Raw genomic sequence first — 18,465 nt, 5'->3', positions numbered from 1 at the left:
AGGCGACCCTACCCTATAACTTTATAGGATTTGTACCTATCTAACTAGAAATAGGGTATTTACCCTAAATAAGCTTTAACTGGGATAGGCCAGAAGGACCATAGACTATACGTAAGAAACTATCTTATAAGGAAGCCTAGCAGTACGCCAAGCGCTTAGAAGAAGCCTAGATGGTAGCCCGTACGAACTTAGAAAAGGCCTAAAAATTAATGCAATAATAGGCAAATAAGCATAGGTAAGAGCCTAACTTTACCGTAGGTAATATAGTTTAGGTTATAACAAAGAACTAGAAAACGGAACGGCCTAACTATAAGCTAAACTATTAGATAATAGGGCCGTATACGGTACTTAAAAAAATAGGCAACTCGTATAAAGTAAAGCTCCCAGATTTAATTAAGATTTACCCTATTTTCTTACTAGATAAGCTACAGAAGGCCGTAAATAACCCATTACCTAAATAAAAGAACAAACCTCCCCTACCAATTTAAGTCAGTGGCGATAACGAATAGGAAATTAAAGAAATACTAGCCTATAAACTAGTACGGAAAACGTTAAAGTACCGCGTTAGTTGGAAAGGCTATAACCTAGATCCTACTTAGTACCCTATATAGAACTTTATTGGCAGTCCCTATAAGCTTTAAGAATTCTATAACCGTTACCCTAGTAAACTAGGACCCCTAAAGTACCTAGACAAGTAGATAGAGTGCTAGTATAGTAAAAATAATAGGCTACCGGAAGAACATAAAGATAAAAACGCCCTATAGGTATAATACGGATATATAAAGCCTAAGGGCAGGCTTTTGCGGAGGGGGGGGTAATATTACGGCACTGGCAGAAAACGGCAGAACTTAGTGGCAGAACTTGGCAGAACTTTACGGTCACGTGACTAGAGGACCATATAAAAGAACCCTACTTCGACCGGCGCTGCTCTTCTTCTCCTTTCCTTTCTCTAGCTTTAGATTCTTGTTTATAGACAATCCAATTGTACAGGCTTGCACGTCCCTCATACCGTGCTCATGCCTCGATTGACTAAGTCGCTAACAATATTAAGTAGAGCCGTTCTAAACCCCGGTAAATATAATTAAGATTAGGCCTACCTCTCTTATATATTGTGATCCATAGCCTATAAATAAGTGGATTAATAGGTCGTTAATCTGGAAAGGGACGTCAGGAATATGGTAGCCGCCTGTGACGGCGCTGGGGCACTGCCCCTGCGACGTCTACATGCAGCCTAGTCAGGGGCTCGCTTGGAGACTTGGCTCGTGTATATAGACCTGTCCTTTCCTCAACCTTCTTCTGCTCCTCAGCTTAGTATCTTCGTAATACAGCATTCTACAAGCTTCGGTTCAGAAGCATTTGTACGAGCCGTAACACCGCCTGTGTAGTTGGTCGGCGCACGGGTCTATATCACCATAAAAACGTAGACAAATTAATTTAAGTGATATCGCGATCAAAATGGTAGTATAAAAGCTTTAATTTGGCCTATTTAGAATATATATAAGCTCGTTGTTGATTTTATTATAAATTGATCAAATATCACCTGTACTACGTATGTGTGGGGTGGCTCGCTTCCTGGTCAACTATGTTAAAAACAAACTTGGTGGAACGCTTATTATGCCTTGGCGGTAACCTGGCTTGGTGGCAAAGACTTTTGAAACGCACCTCACCAAGTGGCTGCGGCCAATGCAATGCGAGCTTGGCAGCTCGCCAAAACCGCGGCACAGTCATTATCACTTCGGCCCGTTCTCAAATTCTACCCTCGCATTTTCTCTACCGCTTACGAAATGGGCCAAATTTTCTATATTGCCTGTCCAAGTGCACAGGAAGTGCTACCTGCTTATGGGAAACTCGGCGAGTTCCTCTTTAGTGGTTCTCCCAGGTCCATAGTAGAGGTGCTCGCTGTGCCAGTTCGGCCCGTGATCTTGGCGTGAGTTCATAGATCGTCTCTAACATAGCTGCTGATGATCATTAAAGCCAGGATTCGCACCATCTTAAGGAAGAACGCGCGAAACAGGGAACGAATCCGTTCCCCGTTAATGTCCAATCTACAAAGCGTAAGAGAGCTAATGGTTTGGACAAGCAGCCGACAGAACCACGCAAGAAGAAAGAGAAGTTGCGGGGCGATGCTGTCTCTGAACCGGGACAGATCAAGGCAAATGCCCCTAAGTTTTCTAGCCTCGCAGCCGAACTGCACTACTTAATCTTCGAGAAGCTCGACATCACAGATGTTCTCAGCCTTGGCCTCACAAATCGGTACTTTTAGAGCATCGGCCGGAGACATATTCAGACATATTTTATGTCCTTTCTGGGGCCTTGGGCGGGTAAACGTATACTCTGCGTGGGCGATTATGTTGAAGCTGGGGATCACCCCCCAGGGCTCTTTACGGAAGACGAGGAACGTTCCATGGAAAATAAGGAAAGTGAGTTGCGACGGCGGCTTCTAGTAGAGGAAGGGCTTCTAGAGGAAGAAGAGATTCTAGAGGAGGAAGAGCTTCTAGAGGAGGAAGAGCTTCTAGAGGAGGAAGAACGGCCAATGACGCTCGCTAACTGGGCCTACGTATATGCTACAATCAGTGTTAAGTTCCCGACTACGTTATTTACCCAACTTTTATCAAAGAACTACTACAAACAGTATTGTCGGATGTCCGGCTCTGATAGATCTGAAGTAAGGAAAATAGTAAACCCAGAATTTTCACAGTTCTACCCTAAGGATCAGCCTTGGATCCTGCGCAATCTAAAGACGCGAGAGTACGTCCGTTCCGATGCTATTGCCCTAAGGCCCGAATATATCCATGGACCTAATATCGACGTTATCGGCTTCGGCGAAGTTGTCTTATCGCGCATCTGCTGGTCCTCAGATCCGTCTGTCAACATCGATGGTAGGAAATACAACCGTAATATTCACCGCGGAATCTGGGCAGGGCACTGTTTTGATATCACAACTCGAGCGCAGCACGAGGAGCGTGTAAATGAGGAATGGAAAGACGTCAGCGAGGAAGTAGCCAAGGAGATTGCAAATATTTGGGAGAGTGAATATGGTGATGACTGGCGTCGTATTGTTATGGAGGGGCATAGGCATTAACGTCACAATGGACCATTTCGTCACTGCATTAGAAAGGCTCAGGTTGTCGGATGGTTAGTTTGGAGGGTTTTATGGTATATACAGGTCCAACAGAATAGCGCTGCTCCTTAATGTCCTTCAGCCTAGATTCACAACTCTATAGCTCGCAATCACTCTTTTAAAGGCCGTCATCGGGTCTTATATCAGACCTATTTCTGTCGCTCTCCGTGTGATCAATCAACAGGTTACAAAATTTTTCAAGGCCAAATGGGCAGTTCGTGAACGCATGCTAGATATCTGCCTAATATACCTCGTAGGCAGGTAGGAACCGTGAAGTTCTTTGAAGGATCCGTTCTACCGCCTGGGGAATGATATGAGAAGCATTGTGACCTGATTCTCAAAATCATCTATCGCATCTCGGTAGTTATTCATGTGTATGAACCACTCTTCATGATAATTTTCGAGATGGCACTCTCGATGGTATACTCATGGTATGGGTTTGATAGAAGGCAAGCGCAGTCCTGATCTAAGACACAACTCGCACATCACTTCAAGAAAGATTACCGCGCATTTGGTGGCCTGGGACCAGGAAATTCGTTCATCCGAAGCACACACAGCTCGCGTTGTGGAGATTTCTCCGCACCCTTCTTATGACTCTTCATCCCATTCACCTTGTAGTTCTCTCATGCTCTATAATTGAAGGGAGCAACTGTTTGCGCATCTTGGCATCGGTTTTGTCGCAGCAGTTGATAGAGTGACTCGATAAGTTCTGTAAATTGAGCGCAGTTTCAGATGTTGCAAAGTATGAGAGGTAAGACGAGTACGTGAGACAGGGGGACTGTGAAGTGAGGGTGAAGGAGAGAACGCGTGTAGAAGAATTGATCAGGAGAGAAAGGGGGGCAGCGGACTTTATCGAGGCCAGCAACGAGGTGGTGGCCGGATCAACGACGGAGCGAGGGAAGAGCCCCGCTAAACCGGAAGAGGCAGTGCGCCAGACGGATGCTATTCGGCGACAGTGAAACCGACGGAGCTTCCTTCAAAATGCTCTTGGTAACCTCTAGCCTCTGCAGAGTAGAGCCTGCCGCCACGCCCCATGGCTGGCGGCGGTTGACCTGATAAGACTTAGCTTCATGATCAGTGAAGACTAAGGATGCTTCGGAACTGTATACGTGGCATGATGTTTGGCAGCTTTTATACATTCGATCTTAACACGTCTCCGCCTAGCCTCCGCAGCGACTCCTTGCGGCCCAATATTGTCATAATATCAGCGACGCCAGCTCCATCTTTCCCATCCGCAAGGACTTTACGGAGGTAATGGTACAGCTCCTTGGCAGGGTTTTCCGCGCCTTGCGCACCAGCAGCGATTTCTTTTATTTTCGCTTTCAATCGATCGGGTTGCCAGTCGGCCTCGGAAATTTCTGCCAAATCTTTCGCTAGGAGTGGTATGCCGGGGGCATCTGTCACCGAGGTTGGATGGATTAGTTGGGTGAAGAAGAAGTGACTTCTCATGACAAAGCCCTCAGCAGTGGAGTAATTCTTTGCGTCGGCACGAATGATTTTAGCAACATAGTCACGCAGGGATCTCCCCCCAAGGACAGTTTCACTGCAGAAGATGATAGTTAGCCGCTCTGGATGAAACAAGAGTTCAGAGTCTCCAATCTTACTAATCCCCAAATGAACTATTCCTGTTGACAAGCTCAACAACCTTGTCGACCATTTCGTCAAACCCCTTACCACCATCATTGGCACGAATTCGAGCATGCTCATTTTGGAGAAACCATAGTTTTCCTAATGTAACAGTTGTGTTGCCTTTAGTGAACTTCATTGTGAACTATATGAATGCGTCAAGCTCAAACCCGGGAAACAGCACGTAGATACTTACCTTATTTATCAGATCATTCATAGTTATAATATCGGACCTGGATCCATGCGACCAGCCGAGCAGAGCCACGAAATTAGCCAACGCCTCGGGAAAGATACCCATCTTATCCCTAAACGATGCGATATCCGTATCGAAATTCCGCTTGCTGAGTTTGTTTCCCTCCTGGTCCGTCAACAGGCCTACATGCGCAAATTCTGGCGGTGTCCATCCGAACGCTTCATACATGGCAAGATGTTTGGGTGTCGCAGGCAGCCATTCCGTCCCCCGGATAACATGAGTAATTTTCATGTGATGGTCGTCCACCACATTGGCAAGATGGTATGTAGGCAGCCCGTCCGTCTTCAGCAGAATCGGATCCTCGTACGCTTCGTCTCCGCGTCGTCCAGGCTTCAGCGTCCTCCCTACATTGCCATAAATCAGGTCGACAAACTGAGGGTAAGCGTCCGGAATAAGTAGTCGCACAACATGCTTCTCTCCTCGGGCTGCTCTATGATCTGATTCCTCCTTCGGAATATTTGCGCATGTCCGATCGTAGTCGGTAGGTAAGCCTAGTTTACTTCTCTGCTCGGCAAGCTCGCTCAGACGGCGTGCTGTACAGAAACATCGATATGCGCGGCCCGATTCGAGTAATATTTCGGCATGTTCGTGGTACATTTCTGTCCGTTCAGATTGTTTGTACGGCCCATACGGACCTCCCACTTCGGGGCCCTCATCCCACTCTAGGCCAGCCCATCTTAAATCTTGGAGGAGTCTCTTCTCCGCATCTGGTATTGTTCTTTTCTTCTTCCGTCAGCCTATGTGCTGTTAGAATTAGACCACCCACCTTGTCCGTGTCTTCTATTCGTAGTAAAAATTGGCCGCCTGTCCGTTTCGCGAGAAGATAATTAAACAATGCAGTACGCAGAGATCCAAGGTGAAGATAGCCTGTCGGAGAAGGGGCAAAACGCGTCCTAGCAGGACCCGGAGAAAGCTTCGATTTATTCAGAGGATTCGGGCGACGAAGTTGCGATTGAGAGCTAGCAGATGAGCAATATCGTTTCGCATTTTTAGAGAGGCGTGCAAGGCATGACCTACAAGTATATCGGCCAAATTGGACACGAAACAAGAGAAAAGCAGACATTCTTCGCGCTTTATAAATAGTTGTAAGATATGTCGTGAGAGCTGCAGCTTTGTTATATGCCAAGCCCGGCAACGGATCAACTTGTCGGGTTATTCTGGACGTAGCAATCAAACTTTCCCTCACCAGTCGCTGCTTCTCCTTACCATATATTCCCCTATCTCTACCCTAAATCTCATCCTAATTTTCTTTGTACATAATTCTCTTGTTCTCTCTCCAATACCAACAGTTAACAGCCTAATCTCTTGTTACAGAAAAGTAAAACACCCCAAACAACCCTCGCGTAATAACCACTAACACGCTATATCAATTTAGTGAACGACATTGTCGAGGTGGACCTCTATGGTTGGTCCATTCTGGCAAATACTCCTCGTGGAGACTAACGCGATAAGAGGTCCTGGGCGTCACCAGCGGCGCCAGCAAGGCCGAAATCAAGAAAGCCTACCATAAAGTCCGTCCTCTCGAACAGAAATCCCTTTTCTTCTTAGACCCAATTTTAGCCACCGCCCTTCTCATACCACATATCTGACACTCCGGTTCACAGGCGGCCCTTTCTCATCACCCGGATAAAGTAGCCGAGCACGAACGCACAGAGGCCGAAATCCGCTTCAAGGCCGCGAAGCAAGCCTACGAAATCCTCTACGATGACGAGAAACGCCACCTCTACAACACCCACGGCATGTCTGCCTTCGACACGAGCCGCGGGGGTCCTGGAGGTATGGGAGCCGAGGTGGACCTGGACGATATACTGCAGCAGATGTTCGGCGGCATGAATATGGGCGGGATGCCGGGGATGGGCGGGATGCCTGGGATGGGGGGAACGCCGGGTGGGATGGGCAGGAAGCCAAGAAAGGGCAGGGACGTTGTACAGGAGTACCAAGTCACGCTGGAAGAGCTGTACAAGGGCAAGACGACACGGTTCTCGAACACGAAGAATGTGGTGTGCACTGTGTGCAAAGGAAGTGGAGGGAAGGAGAAAGCGAAGCCGCACCAATGCGCTGTATGTGGTGGATCCGGTACGTTCATATCCGATTCTAGGCCTTTGTTCCTGTCACCAATTCCCCCATCCACTCAACCCCCTGCAAATCTGTCAGATTAATAAAGGAGTGTCACGCTAACATGTCCATCGCAAATATGCAGGCTCAACAGCGCGCCTCCGCAACGTCGGCCCTGGCCTCGTGACCCAAGAGACAGTTACTTGCAGTACCTGCTCTGGTTCCGGGTCTCTCTTTAAAGAAAAAGACCGCTGCAAAAAGTGCAAGGGCAAAACCATCGTTGAGACCAAGAAGGTGCTGGAGTTATATATCCCTCGCGGAGCCAGAGAAGGTGAGCGCATTGTCTTACCCGGCGAAGCGGATCAGCTTCCGGATCAGGAACCGGGCGACGTTGTTTTCGAGCTCGTCGAGGCACCGCATGATGTATTCCAGCGTGCAGGCGGTGATCTAAAAGCCGAACTGAACATCACGCTTGCGGAGGCCCTAACAGGGTTTAACCGAGTAGTCTTGACGCACCTGGACGGGAGAGGCATCCAGTTAAACGTTCATCAGCCTAAGGGCAAAGTGCTGAGGCCGGGACAAGTTCTTAAAGTCGTTGGTGAAGGTATGCCGATCAAGAAAAGTGATGTCAAGGGGGATCTGTATCTAGCAGTGAACATTGAGTTCCCGGAGGATGGCTGGATAAAGAATGAAGAAGCTGTTAAAAGGATCAGGGGTGCCCTGCCCGGCCGAGCAAGGAGCGAAAGTGCCAAGCCAGAAACTGTGGACGAAGTTGAGATCGAATATGATGTGACACTGGATGACTTTGGAGCCGACAGCGATGACCCAAGGGGTGGGGGAGAATGGGAGGATGAGGATGAGGAAGGCGGACCGCAATGCGCGACGCAGTAAAAATACAGCTTACGAGGTGTAGATGCGTAGTACATAAAGGCGGCGTTAGGGGTTTTGGGATATTGCACTCTAGATCTCAATGGCAGGTATGCCTTCGAGATGTATTTACTAGTAGATCTTCGACGGGTTACGGCTTCGCTCTGCGATGGGCGGATATTTCCCCTTAATGCATTATGATCTCCAAAACTAGGATGACAGTGGTATTGTCTATAAACCTGTACCTCCGAATTGAGCCTGCAGTTTGCAATCATTATTGATGTAGGTCGTCCAGACCGCACGCTGGGTGAATTGCTAAAGGGAACTGGCAACATCCACACAACTAGATTTTAAAGCCTACCGTAACTCCAGAATGGATCAAAGCACCGAGGTGTATCAGCGAACCACTAAGATTGCAGCTGTCAATACTCACTAACATGAGCCTAGAAACTAGTCAAGGCACCTAAAGGAATGCTAAGTGCAGAAGGCTAGATTGAAGTGGAGAGAGAATATGTAGGAACAGCCTGTCACACAGGTTGAAATCAGGTACGGTTATCTCACAAACCCCGATATCTTGGAGATGCCGCCGAGCAACTCTTCCTTAGAGTTGGTTGTATGGGTCTTGTGTTATCCGCTAGCCTCATGTCTCAAATGCGCAACTAACAGGTTAAGCTTTGAGGTTTTCCCGGAAGCTTGTACGTATGTATGTATATATGTATGTATATTCTATTATGGCCATGCACTATCTAGGGTATGGGCCGTTATAGAGCGCTAACTAAATACTTCCTGCTATTAACATGCATGCTCCAGTTTAGAAGCCAACTATAAGAACTATATATCTATTACCTAATACTATATTTAACTAAGGAAAAAATAAAGAAAAGTAATGTGTTACTATTAGAAGAAAGTTGGAGTTTAGAGGCGAGCCTAGGTAAGTAGTTTTTGACGCCTTATATCTGCAGGGCTATTTTAGCGTTATGCGCTTCTTAATCGGCGATGTACCAGTAGAGGCATATATAGAGGAGGCTTACGGTATATTCGGTTAGATAATTGGAGAAGGAATTCTTAAAAGTCTTCGCTTATTAATGTCGGCTTTTATACTCTCTATATCTTATATACTTAGGTGTAAATATCTAGTCTTTTTTGCAAATTTAATTATAGCTTTAACTACGCTAATGTCTAGCTTCTAGTACTTAATTGGGCCATTAATATTCCTGCCTCCTTCTTATCTGCGTAAGTAGCCTCCTAATATATATAATAGATCCCCAAATCGATCTCTATACTGCTCTCTTAGTTTAAACCTCTGCTATATCCACCTCCTATAAGAAAAGAAGAAGTGCTATATTAATTCTGTGAGCCTATAGTTATATAACGCCGTCTCTAATATATTAATTTTGTGGAGATATTCCTTTAGAAATGACTTGCTGGTCCGTAGCTGTATAAGGATGGTAGCTTTAGAGCTAATTAGCTACTGGTATAATCCTACAGCCTTTTTAAGGTGGAGTGCTGTATTAATCTTCCTTATAAACTTGCCTATATTAGATCTTCCTAATAGAAGCGGTCCTATTATTATCTTAGCTTTTTTTAAGGCTTACGTTATAAGGTACTATGGGAGGCCGTCTCTTTATAGTGGCTTCTCGCTCTTTAGTCTTATTGCTGCTTTGGTAAGCTTGTTAGCCTTCTTATTTCCTATAAATCCTAAATGGCCTGGAATCTAGTATAGCGTGATATTATTTAGCTAGAGCTTCTTTAAAATCTCTATAACTATTTCTTAACAGGCTCTAGCCCTCCAGCTCTATACTAATAGTAACGCTAATTATAAGTTGGAGAATATTCTTATACTAAAAGCAGGTATTAGAAAACCTACTTGGTTAACAGCCGTGCACGTAGGGTCCTATGGCTAGTTGGCTGCCTTGCTGATTGCTAGAAGCTCTATTAGGTAGGCGTTGGCCTACTTAGAGCCCGCCACCATTTTTAAAAGTGTTGCTTTAGATGGCGTAGTATATACGCTAACTCCTGCCCTGCTATTGCGCACTAATACATTAATGTATATATTAACCTGCTCTGGCTTATAGTCTTTAATAATAGCTTAAGTATGCTCTTCGTCCTTATACATTACTATATTAGGCTTAGCCACCTATAGCGGGCATGCATACGGTTTAACCTCTAGCACCCTATTTACCTAGATATTCTCGTATATCTCTGCTATTCTTTAGAGCGGCGACTAGTGCTGTTTATAGAGCTTCTGTTTTTAAATTATCTAATAAGGATGTAATTTGCCTAGTTTATAGATTAACACCTAGAACGCGATGGCCTAGTTATATAGCCTTTACTTAAGAGGGAGTAAGCTGGCTTTTACCTCCGCTATTAGTAGAGTGACGGTGCGGAACCCCCTAATAATAGCTTATGCCGTAATCCTTTGCGCCTACTAGAGGAGCTGCTTTAACTCTTATATTATAAGTGGGTACTATATTAGTAATGTATAGTCTGCTACTAGTAGGACCAAGCTCTTAGCTAGCTGCTTAACGCTCTTAAACTATAGTCCCTTTAATCTGCGCAACGCTAGCGCTACCTTAGTGGCTTTACTTGCCTTATTTGCTAGGTGTGCCTTAAACCATAGCTCCTTATTAAGAATTACCCTAAGGATTTTAACTTCCTATATCGGGGGGATTCCTTTTCCTTTAAATTGGAGCGGCGTGGTGGTATTCCTGCCTACTTCTTTATATCTAGTAAGGTGGATAAATAACGTTTTCTTTGCTTTAAATTGAGCTCTACTAGTCCTCTCCTATTTCTTAAGTATTGGTATAATCTCGCCCTAGATGATTTGCGTGTTTTCCTCCGCTATAGGGCCTATAACCTATGCCGAGTAGTTGTTAATAAAGGCCATAAAGCTACTATTTCTAGGTGCGCTTTATATAAGATCCGCGTTAAAGAATAGAAAGAGTATTAGGGCTAGTGCTGATTCCTGCGGGAGACCCGCTTATAGGAGCGCCTATACCTCTAATATGTATCTGTTAACTAGGATATAGGCTTAACAGTTTATATAAAAGTCCTATACATATTATATAATTGTCTAAAGTATCTATTACTACCGTAATCTCCTAATTTCTGGCTCTATAGCCATATTATTATACATACCCTTAACATTAAATAATACTAGAGATAGCGTCTTCTTTCCTCTTTATATTCTGAATATGTCCTTATAGAGATATAATAGCGTATATATTATTAACCTTTGCTTCCTAGCTCCAAAGTATATCTTAGGTAGTAGGCTGTGTTCCTCTACTAGGTATGCTATCCTCTCCGCTACTAGTAATTTGAGTGCTTTTTCTAGCGTTAGGAGGAGGGAGATTGGCCTATAGTTGTTTGCTACTGTATAGTCCCCCTACTTTAGCTTCTATAGCGGCATAATCTTTACTACCTTCTATTCCTATAGTACTTTCCCTATCTTAAGTAATTTGGTAAAGAGAGTGGTAATTTTACCGCTTAATACGGGCTATATCTCTTACTATACCCTAGTTAGTAGGCCGTCCCTTTTTAAAGCCTTATCTGGGCTAGCCCTAAATATAGCTACCTTAATCTTATGTTTAGTAATAGGCTTCTACGGTAATTGGTTGTAGCTAGTTATAGCTTCCTCTTCTTATTCGCACGGCGGCGGGACCGGAAAGAATGCCTAGAGTAGTTCTCTTGTAATATTATAGTTCTCTATAATAACCTTTCCCTATCCTCTAGCCTTCTTAATTAGTGGTATTCTAGCGAACGCGGTTATAGCCTGCGGATTAAGGTATTTCGACGCTTTCTATATATTATTACTGTTACTAAGGAATTCGTCCTAATAGAGCTTCCTATATTGCTAAATAGTCCTATAAAAGAGCTTCTTTACTTTTACTGCGATATTATATAGTTTAGGGTCGTCCCTTCCTTACCTCCGCATTATACTATTCCTATTCCTTTAGTATATATATAACTTCCTTAGCGTTATAAGGTCTTCATTCCACCATCTTTTTATATACGGTAATGGCTTGGCCCGCTAGCAGTGTGCTTTAAGGGCTTTATTAACCCACCTATTAAGGTAGTTAACTATTTTATCTATATCTTTTAAAGGGAATCCTATCTTTTTTTATCGCTCTATGTCTTTTTAAATCTTATCCTAATTTGCATTCTTAATAAGTAGCCTCTTCTAGCTCTCCTACGTGTTTATGTTAACCTAGAAGCTAGTGTAGATGGCTCTATAGTCTAACCCGTACTTATACTCCTAGATGGCGTACTTTGCTAGTTTACTTACTAGGCCCGGGGTTATAAGTATAAGGTTAATTATTAATATTCGCCCCGCGTCGCTCTTAAATATAGGTACTTTTACTAGAAGTAGGCTCTGAAGTAACCGGTCCGTTATAAAGTTAATAATTAGCGCGCTTTCTTCCTGCGTTAATGTGGTACTAATATAACTTCCTCCCTATAGCGGATTGTGCCGATTAAAGTTACCTATAATTACTACCTTGGTATATAGGTTGCGCAACAGTTTACCCTGGATTAGACTATTAATTATCTCTAGCCTGCTAGAGAGCTCCTTTAGGTTCTCTTCCTTGGTTCTCCTTAAATATCTATCTGGAATATATACTAACATAATTATAAGTCTCCTTTGGCTGACGTGCGCTACTACCGCTATAATATCTGCTAAATCTACCTATAGCTGTGTAGCTGCTAGCTCTCTAGATGCCTAGATATATAACCTAACTAGGGGATACCGCTGCTGCCTGCCTATTAGGATAAACCTTATCTACTTGGGGTTTAAGCTAGCTAGCACTACTTCCCTATCTAAGAGAAAGTAGTAAGGCTCTTAGCCTAAAATAAAGTAGAAGTCCGCTAGCGCTTTGTTATTATATAGCGTATACTGCGCTTCCCTATACTTCTTTATATTCGCCTAGAGGATCTAGAGTTCTTTATTTATAGTGCTATTATATAAGAATCCTATTTATCTCTTTCTTATATACTAGGTATTTACGGTATAAGGCTTAGTAAGGACCCTAGTAGTTTATATAGTGTAGATTAACCATCTTATACTAGAGATAGCCTTCCCGCCTATATATTTTACACGTGTTAGGTCACGTGTAGTCTCTAGCCCTATATCCAAATCTTTTGCATTTATAGTATACTATAGGGGTACGTTGCTCCTTAAATGGTGATATAATAATTGCGCCTCCCCTAAATAATACGTTATCTAATATAAGCAGCTTCTCTGCATCCTCCTTTATTGCCACTTTAATAATTACTAACACGTACTAGCCGCGCGGCCTTAGTTGTCCCAGCTATCTTATTATACATACCTTTACACTATTCTCTACCCTAAAGCGCTCCATGGCTAACTTACTTACTTTTCCGCTGTTAATATTTATTACTAAAGGTACTTTAACCTAGTCTGCTTTAACCGTATACTACTTAGGTCCAATAAACCTTACGCTAGAGATATGCGGTTTAAGCTATTAAGCAGTCGTCTGCCTAAATACAGCTTTTTTATCTTTTTCCACTGAGAATCTAATAATGCTCACGCTATTGCTTATTCGCTATACGCGGAAGTCCTTAAGTATAGCTCCCGTAAGCCCCTTAACATCCTTTATACCTTACGCAATGGTTTACTTTACTACTTTAGTAGTAACTACCCTCTCTGTTACTTCTGAACCTGCTTAGCTAACGTCTATTACTAGCTACTAATTGGGTTCCTTAGGGTTCCTGGCGCTTGTTATTTATAGTAAGGTTATCTCTAACCCTATTATACCTCTACTAGCCGCTACTAATGCCTATAATTGTGTTAGAGCTAAGGGAGTGTTTAGTTGTACTTATAAGGACCAGATGGCCTTTTAGAGTTTGGTATTTTGCTTTTTAAGGCTTTACTATTCCGATTTAATGTCTATAAGGTTATTTTTAATGCTCTTAATAATACTATTCTAGTTTGTAATAATATTGCTCTATTATACTATAGTTTCTTTAAGGCTTTTAATAAGTTGATAAAATTTATTATAGTTAATACCTTCCCCTTTATATTTAGGTAAGGTAAAGACTCTTACTATAGGGAATAGAGGCAGTATATGCTGTGTAGCTTATAGTCTAGTTTGTAGTGCGGTTGTCTGCTGTTTAAACTATGCTAATATTTAGGCTTGTGTCCTTAGCGACTGCTAGGCCTCTTATACCTTCGCGCTTGGTTTCTTTATACGTCTTAGTGGAGCTGCTGGTGGGTCTAGAGGTGGTGTTGCTAATACGCGTTTAGGGGTTAAAGTAGCCATTAGGGCTCTAGGGCTTCGTTTGGTGGGCCGTAGGGGCCGCCTTATAGTGGGAACTAGCTAAATAAAAGACTAGGATTTGATTAAAAGAATGTCTAAGATCTTATAGCCTACGTATCTAGCTATAGGGTTTGGAAGCTTGTACAAGGGTGTGGCCGGAGCGGGTCAGCTATTTTCCCTACTAGTGGTGGCAACATCTAGGTGCCGAATCGCTTTTATTACCGTTATATATCCCTTATAAGCATGCTTACGTAGCTTGACCCGTCCTGTATTTGCACTGACGATGGTACTAGAAGAGTCCTCCATGTTTATTACCTGCTTACATAAGCAGATTCCCTTTAGTTCCTTTTTAGACGACGTCCGTAAGCAACCACTTATAACTCTGTAGGTATAGGCCTATATAAAGGCCTATATTCATTATAGATATATTTAATAGATTTATTTATTCTTTTATCCTTAGATCTAGTTTATTAGGTTATAAGCACTTGTTACTACTAAGCTGCGACGTTAGAAGATTAATACCTTACTATAGGCTATATAAAGGGTTATTACACCCATGCTAGGTCATATCTTACTGCTCTATATTTAACGCCTTACTATAGGCCGTATTAAGGGTTACCACACCTGCGTATAAAGTTATTCCTTATTATTAAAATTACGCGTTAAAATCGTTTGTTTACGCGTTTAAAAATCCTTTTATTTACGCATTAAATTTATTTATTTACGCGTTGCTATAGGTAAAGACTATCTAGGCATTTAACGCCTTAAGAAAGATGGTTTAAATTAGTATTAATATTGGATACAGCTTAGCACGTACCTACGTGGTAAGGGCCTTCTATATATTATTTAAGAAGATGCGGCCCTACTCTACCTAAAGCTTTAGAAAGAAAAACCTATAATATCTATTAATTAAGTACTAAAGGACGCCGGCAAGGAGGAGCGAGATAAGATCCTTAAGAGGTCTTAAATTATTACGGATACTAATAACTTAATCCGCTTAACTAATAAAGCACTCTCTAATAAGTACTAAAAGGAGTTTAAATAGTTTAATAAGGACGACGGTAAAGTCTATTTAGTTATCTTTGGTATAATTAATAATAAGATCCTTACTGCCTTAGAGCATAAGTAGATGGTAAAGGACTATATTAATTACCTTAAGTAGACGTTTAAGGCCCGTGGCTTAATCTATAAGGCTAATATATAGAAGACTTTTATTAAGCTCCGCTTTTAATTAAACTAAGTAGTTATTACTTTCTTAAGCCGTTACTAAGAAGCGGTTTAAGGAGTTAAGTAGGTAAAGCTTACCCTAGATAACAAGATCATTAACTATTAATTTATTAACGCCGTTGATAAATACTTCCTTATATAGGCTCAAATCTAACGTAATAAGATTCGCGACGGCTATATAATTTTACTACCCTAATTAATCGCTGACCTTACTAACGAGGCCTGGCGGAAGAACTTACCTAAGAGCTTTGCCTTAGTCAATAAGCCACTAGGTGACTTATATTTAAATAAGTAGTCCGGTTAAGGACGCGGCAATAGTTATAGTTATAGTAATAGTCGCGGCGGAGGCAGGGGAGCCGGTTATAGTGCCTTATTAGGTAATTAAGGCTCTGCTAAGGATACTTTAAATAAGTATAGGTGGTGCAAGCAAGGTTATCTAGGTAGTAAGGAGGGCTACTAAATAAAGCACGCCCACCTAAGGCCTAAATAGTGGAGACCTAGAGAAAGGTAACCTTAGCGCTTAGGTAATAAAGTAGCCTTAAATATAAATAAGGCCTCTAAGGGGACATCTAATCGCCTATTTTAAGCTACCAATTCGGTAACTAGATTAATCTTTGCTATATAGGTTATTAGGCCAGCAGCTATAGCTTTAGGAATAAATATTAAGAACTTCTAAATAGCCAATAGTTGCTTAAATATTTATATATATAATGATATTAGGAGGTTTATATAATATAAGGAAATTAAACCTATTTAAATCCAGACGGGAGGAGGCCTAATGAAGGCTATTAGCGTTAGATTAGTTAAGCTTACAGTCGCCCGAACTAACCACTCTACCTATATAATTATATTTACTAAAGTATATCACTATCCTGACTTCTTTATAAATATTATCTCGCTTAGCATTCTATAAGGGAAGAAAGCCTTCTTTAACAGTCTCTATAATACAATTAACTTTATTAAAGATTGGGTAGAAATAGCCTACACCCTATATATTAACGGACTTAATATGTTTATACTAGTAGACAACCCTACAGAGGTTCCTTTTACAATAGCTCTGGCTACTATATAATCGCGCCTTTATAAGAAAGGCGTGCTTACTAAAGCTACTATAAAGACTTAGTACAAAAGACTATAACACCTTCCTCCTAATTAAATACGTCTCCTCACCAGGAGTATAAAGGGGATTGTAGTTACTAAGGATAAGCCATTTTACTGCGAGGACTGTTACCTTAGAAAGGCTAAGAAACAAATATTAAGACGCCCTTAATGACGTAGCAATTGTATATTTAAAAAGGTGCATATTAACGTAGTTAGGCCATTAAAACACAAAGGTCTCTACGGTAAGAAGTACTAGGTATTATTTACTAATAACTAAACACGCTTTAGATAGATCTACTATATATTAAATAGAGGCTCTATAGCCTCTACCTTAAAGCAGTTTATCTATATAATTAAGACTTAAATAGGGATAACGATTAGTTACTTCTAATTAGATGGAGCTGCTAAGTAGTTTAGTAAGGACTTAACTAATTTCTTTAAGGACGAGGGTATACTTACTAAGGTCTCTACCCTATATACCATATACTAGAACGGAATAGTAAAGAAGGCTAACTACCTAGTTAAAGAAAGGGTTAGGGTGATGTTAATTAAGACTTAATTATTACTAAAGCTCTAGCCTAAAGTTGCTAAGGTAGCCGTATATAGGCTTAATATGTTACCTATATTAGTTAATAAGGATAAAGCTCCGCCCGCTTAAGTAATAGCTTACGCCCTAGGTAATACTAACTCTATAATTATATACAATAACTAAAAGATTTATGGCTGTCCCGCCTACGTCTATATTAGTAAAAAAGACCCTTAACGGTAATAGGGTAATAAGTTCGTTATAAGGGCTTAGAAGGGATAATTAGTTGGCTATAAAGGCTTATATATATATCGCGTCTATCTACCTTATAAGAATAGGGTTATTTGATTAAGTAGCGTCACCTTTAATAAATTAGGAACCTTTCTCACTATACTAATTAGTAAAGAAGAAGGTGGCGATAATAATATCTACTGGATATTACTTAAAGAACTTCCTACTAAAGACACTATACTAGAGGTCTCTTAGTTACTACAGAAAGGAAGTAAAGTCTCTCGGTTACTATAGGAGGTAGATAAGGTCTCTCAGGCCTTGTAGTTGGGGGGTGACTTTTAGTCGGGGGGTACCTCTGATGATTACGATATCGCACCCCAGCCTAATTAACCTCCCCTTACTGATGACGAATAGGCAGGCCTTGACTAGCAAGAGCTACCTAATCTAGGAGGACACCTCTATAAGGAAACGACTCCCCTAAGGGATATTTACTAGGAGAATCTAGAATAGATTCTAACTAAGTACTTAGAGGAAGAAGTTAAGATTGATATATATAATACGGTAAATACACGTATATAATTAAAGCCACGGCTTAACTATAGCGTACTCTATAGAACCGGAAGGAAGGAGCTAGCTATAAAGGCTACCTACCTTACCCCGTCCTTCGCCTATATATTTACAAGTGCTCTATCGCAGCCTTAGTAAATAAGGATAACTAAAGAACTACCTCCGGAGCCACAGAACTAAAAGGAAGCCATAAATTTAATATTTAAGAGGGAGTGGAAGGCTGCGGCGGATAAGGAATAGAAGTCTTAAATAGTTAATAACTTATTTAAGATTATTAAACTTCTACCCAGAGCTAAGGCTCTACCTATTAAATAGGTCTTTACGTATAAATTTAATAAGAACAACGTCCTATTTAAATAAAAAGCACGGCTAGTATTATGCGGTAATAAGCAGCGCCTAGGGATTAACTATAGTAATACGTTTATAGGCGTCGTTCAACCTAGTATATTTAAGCTACTAATGGCCCTAGTTGCCGTATATAATCTAGAGTACAAACACTTAGATGTAATTACGGCCTTCCTTAATAGGAAGCTTAACCATAAAAACATCTACATTTAGCTACTAGAAGGATACCGCCAGTATTAGAAGGACGGCGTTGTTTTTATAGGCCTACTGC

At 41.7% G+C, this 18,465-nt stretch overlaps 3 protein-coding genes across 3 annotated transcripts; 2 read left to right on the top strand and 1 right to left on the bottom strand.

Moving 5' to 3' along the window:
• Positions 1-1,784: 1,784 nt before the first annotated feature.
• Positions 1,785-3,082, top strand: K441DRAFT_689361 (uncharacterized protein; the record flags this gene model as incomplete). The annotated part of the gene is made up of 4 exons (XM_067652286.1): positions 1,785-1,927; positions 2,176-2,227; positions 2,264-2,420; positions 2,517-3,082. 4 exons carry the CDS (start codon positions 1,785-1,787, stop codon positions 3,080-3,082), a joined length of 918 nt encoding a protein of 305 aa, XP_067500119.1.
• A 913-nt stretch (positions 3,083-3,995) lies between these two features.
• K441DRAFT_665918 (glutamyl-tRNA synthetase) lies at positions 3,996-6,069 on the bottom strand. Its single transcript, XM_067649572.1, has 4 exons — positions 5,767-6,069; positions 4,944-5,723; positions 4,726-4,892; positions 3,996-4,664 (listed from the first exon to the last, which is right to left on the bottom strand). Exons 1-4 carry the CDS (start codon positions 6,061-6,063, stop codon positions 4,253-4,255), a joined length of 1,656 nt encoding a protein of 551 aa, XP_067500118.1. The 5' UTR covers positions 6,064-6,069; the 3' UTR covers positions 3,996-4,252.
• Positions 6,070-6,292: 223 nt separating this feature from the next.
• On the top strand, positions 6,293-8,184 carry K441DRAFT_665917 (DnaJ-domain-containing protein). Its single transcript, XM_067649571.1, has 5 exons — positions 6,293-6,318; positions 6,376-6,405; positions 6,453-6,511; positions 6,605-7,076; positions 7,201-8,184. Coding segments are annotated over exons 1-5 (1,308 nt in total). The 5' UTR covers positions 6,293-6,317; the 3' UTR covers positions 7,947-8,184.
• Positions 8,185-18,465: the final 10,281 nt, after the last annotated feature.

This window comes from Cenococcum geophilum (assembly GCF_001692895.1).
Source record: "Cenococcum geophilum 1.58 unplaced genomic scaffold K441scaffold_46, whole genome shotgun sequence".
In the NCBI taxonomy this organism is placed as follows: Eukaryota; Fungi; Ascomycota; class Dothideomycetes; order Gloniales; family Gloniaceae; genus Cenococcum; species Cenococcum geophilum.
This window is presented reverse-complemented; position numbering and strand designations above follow the sequence as displayed.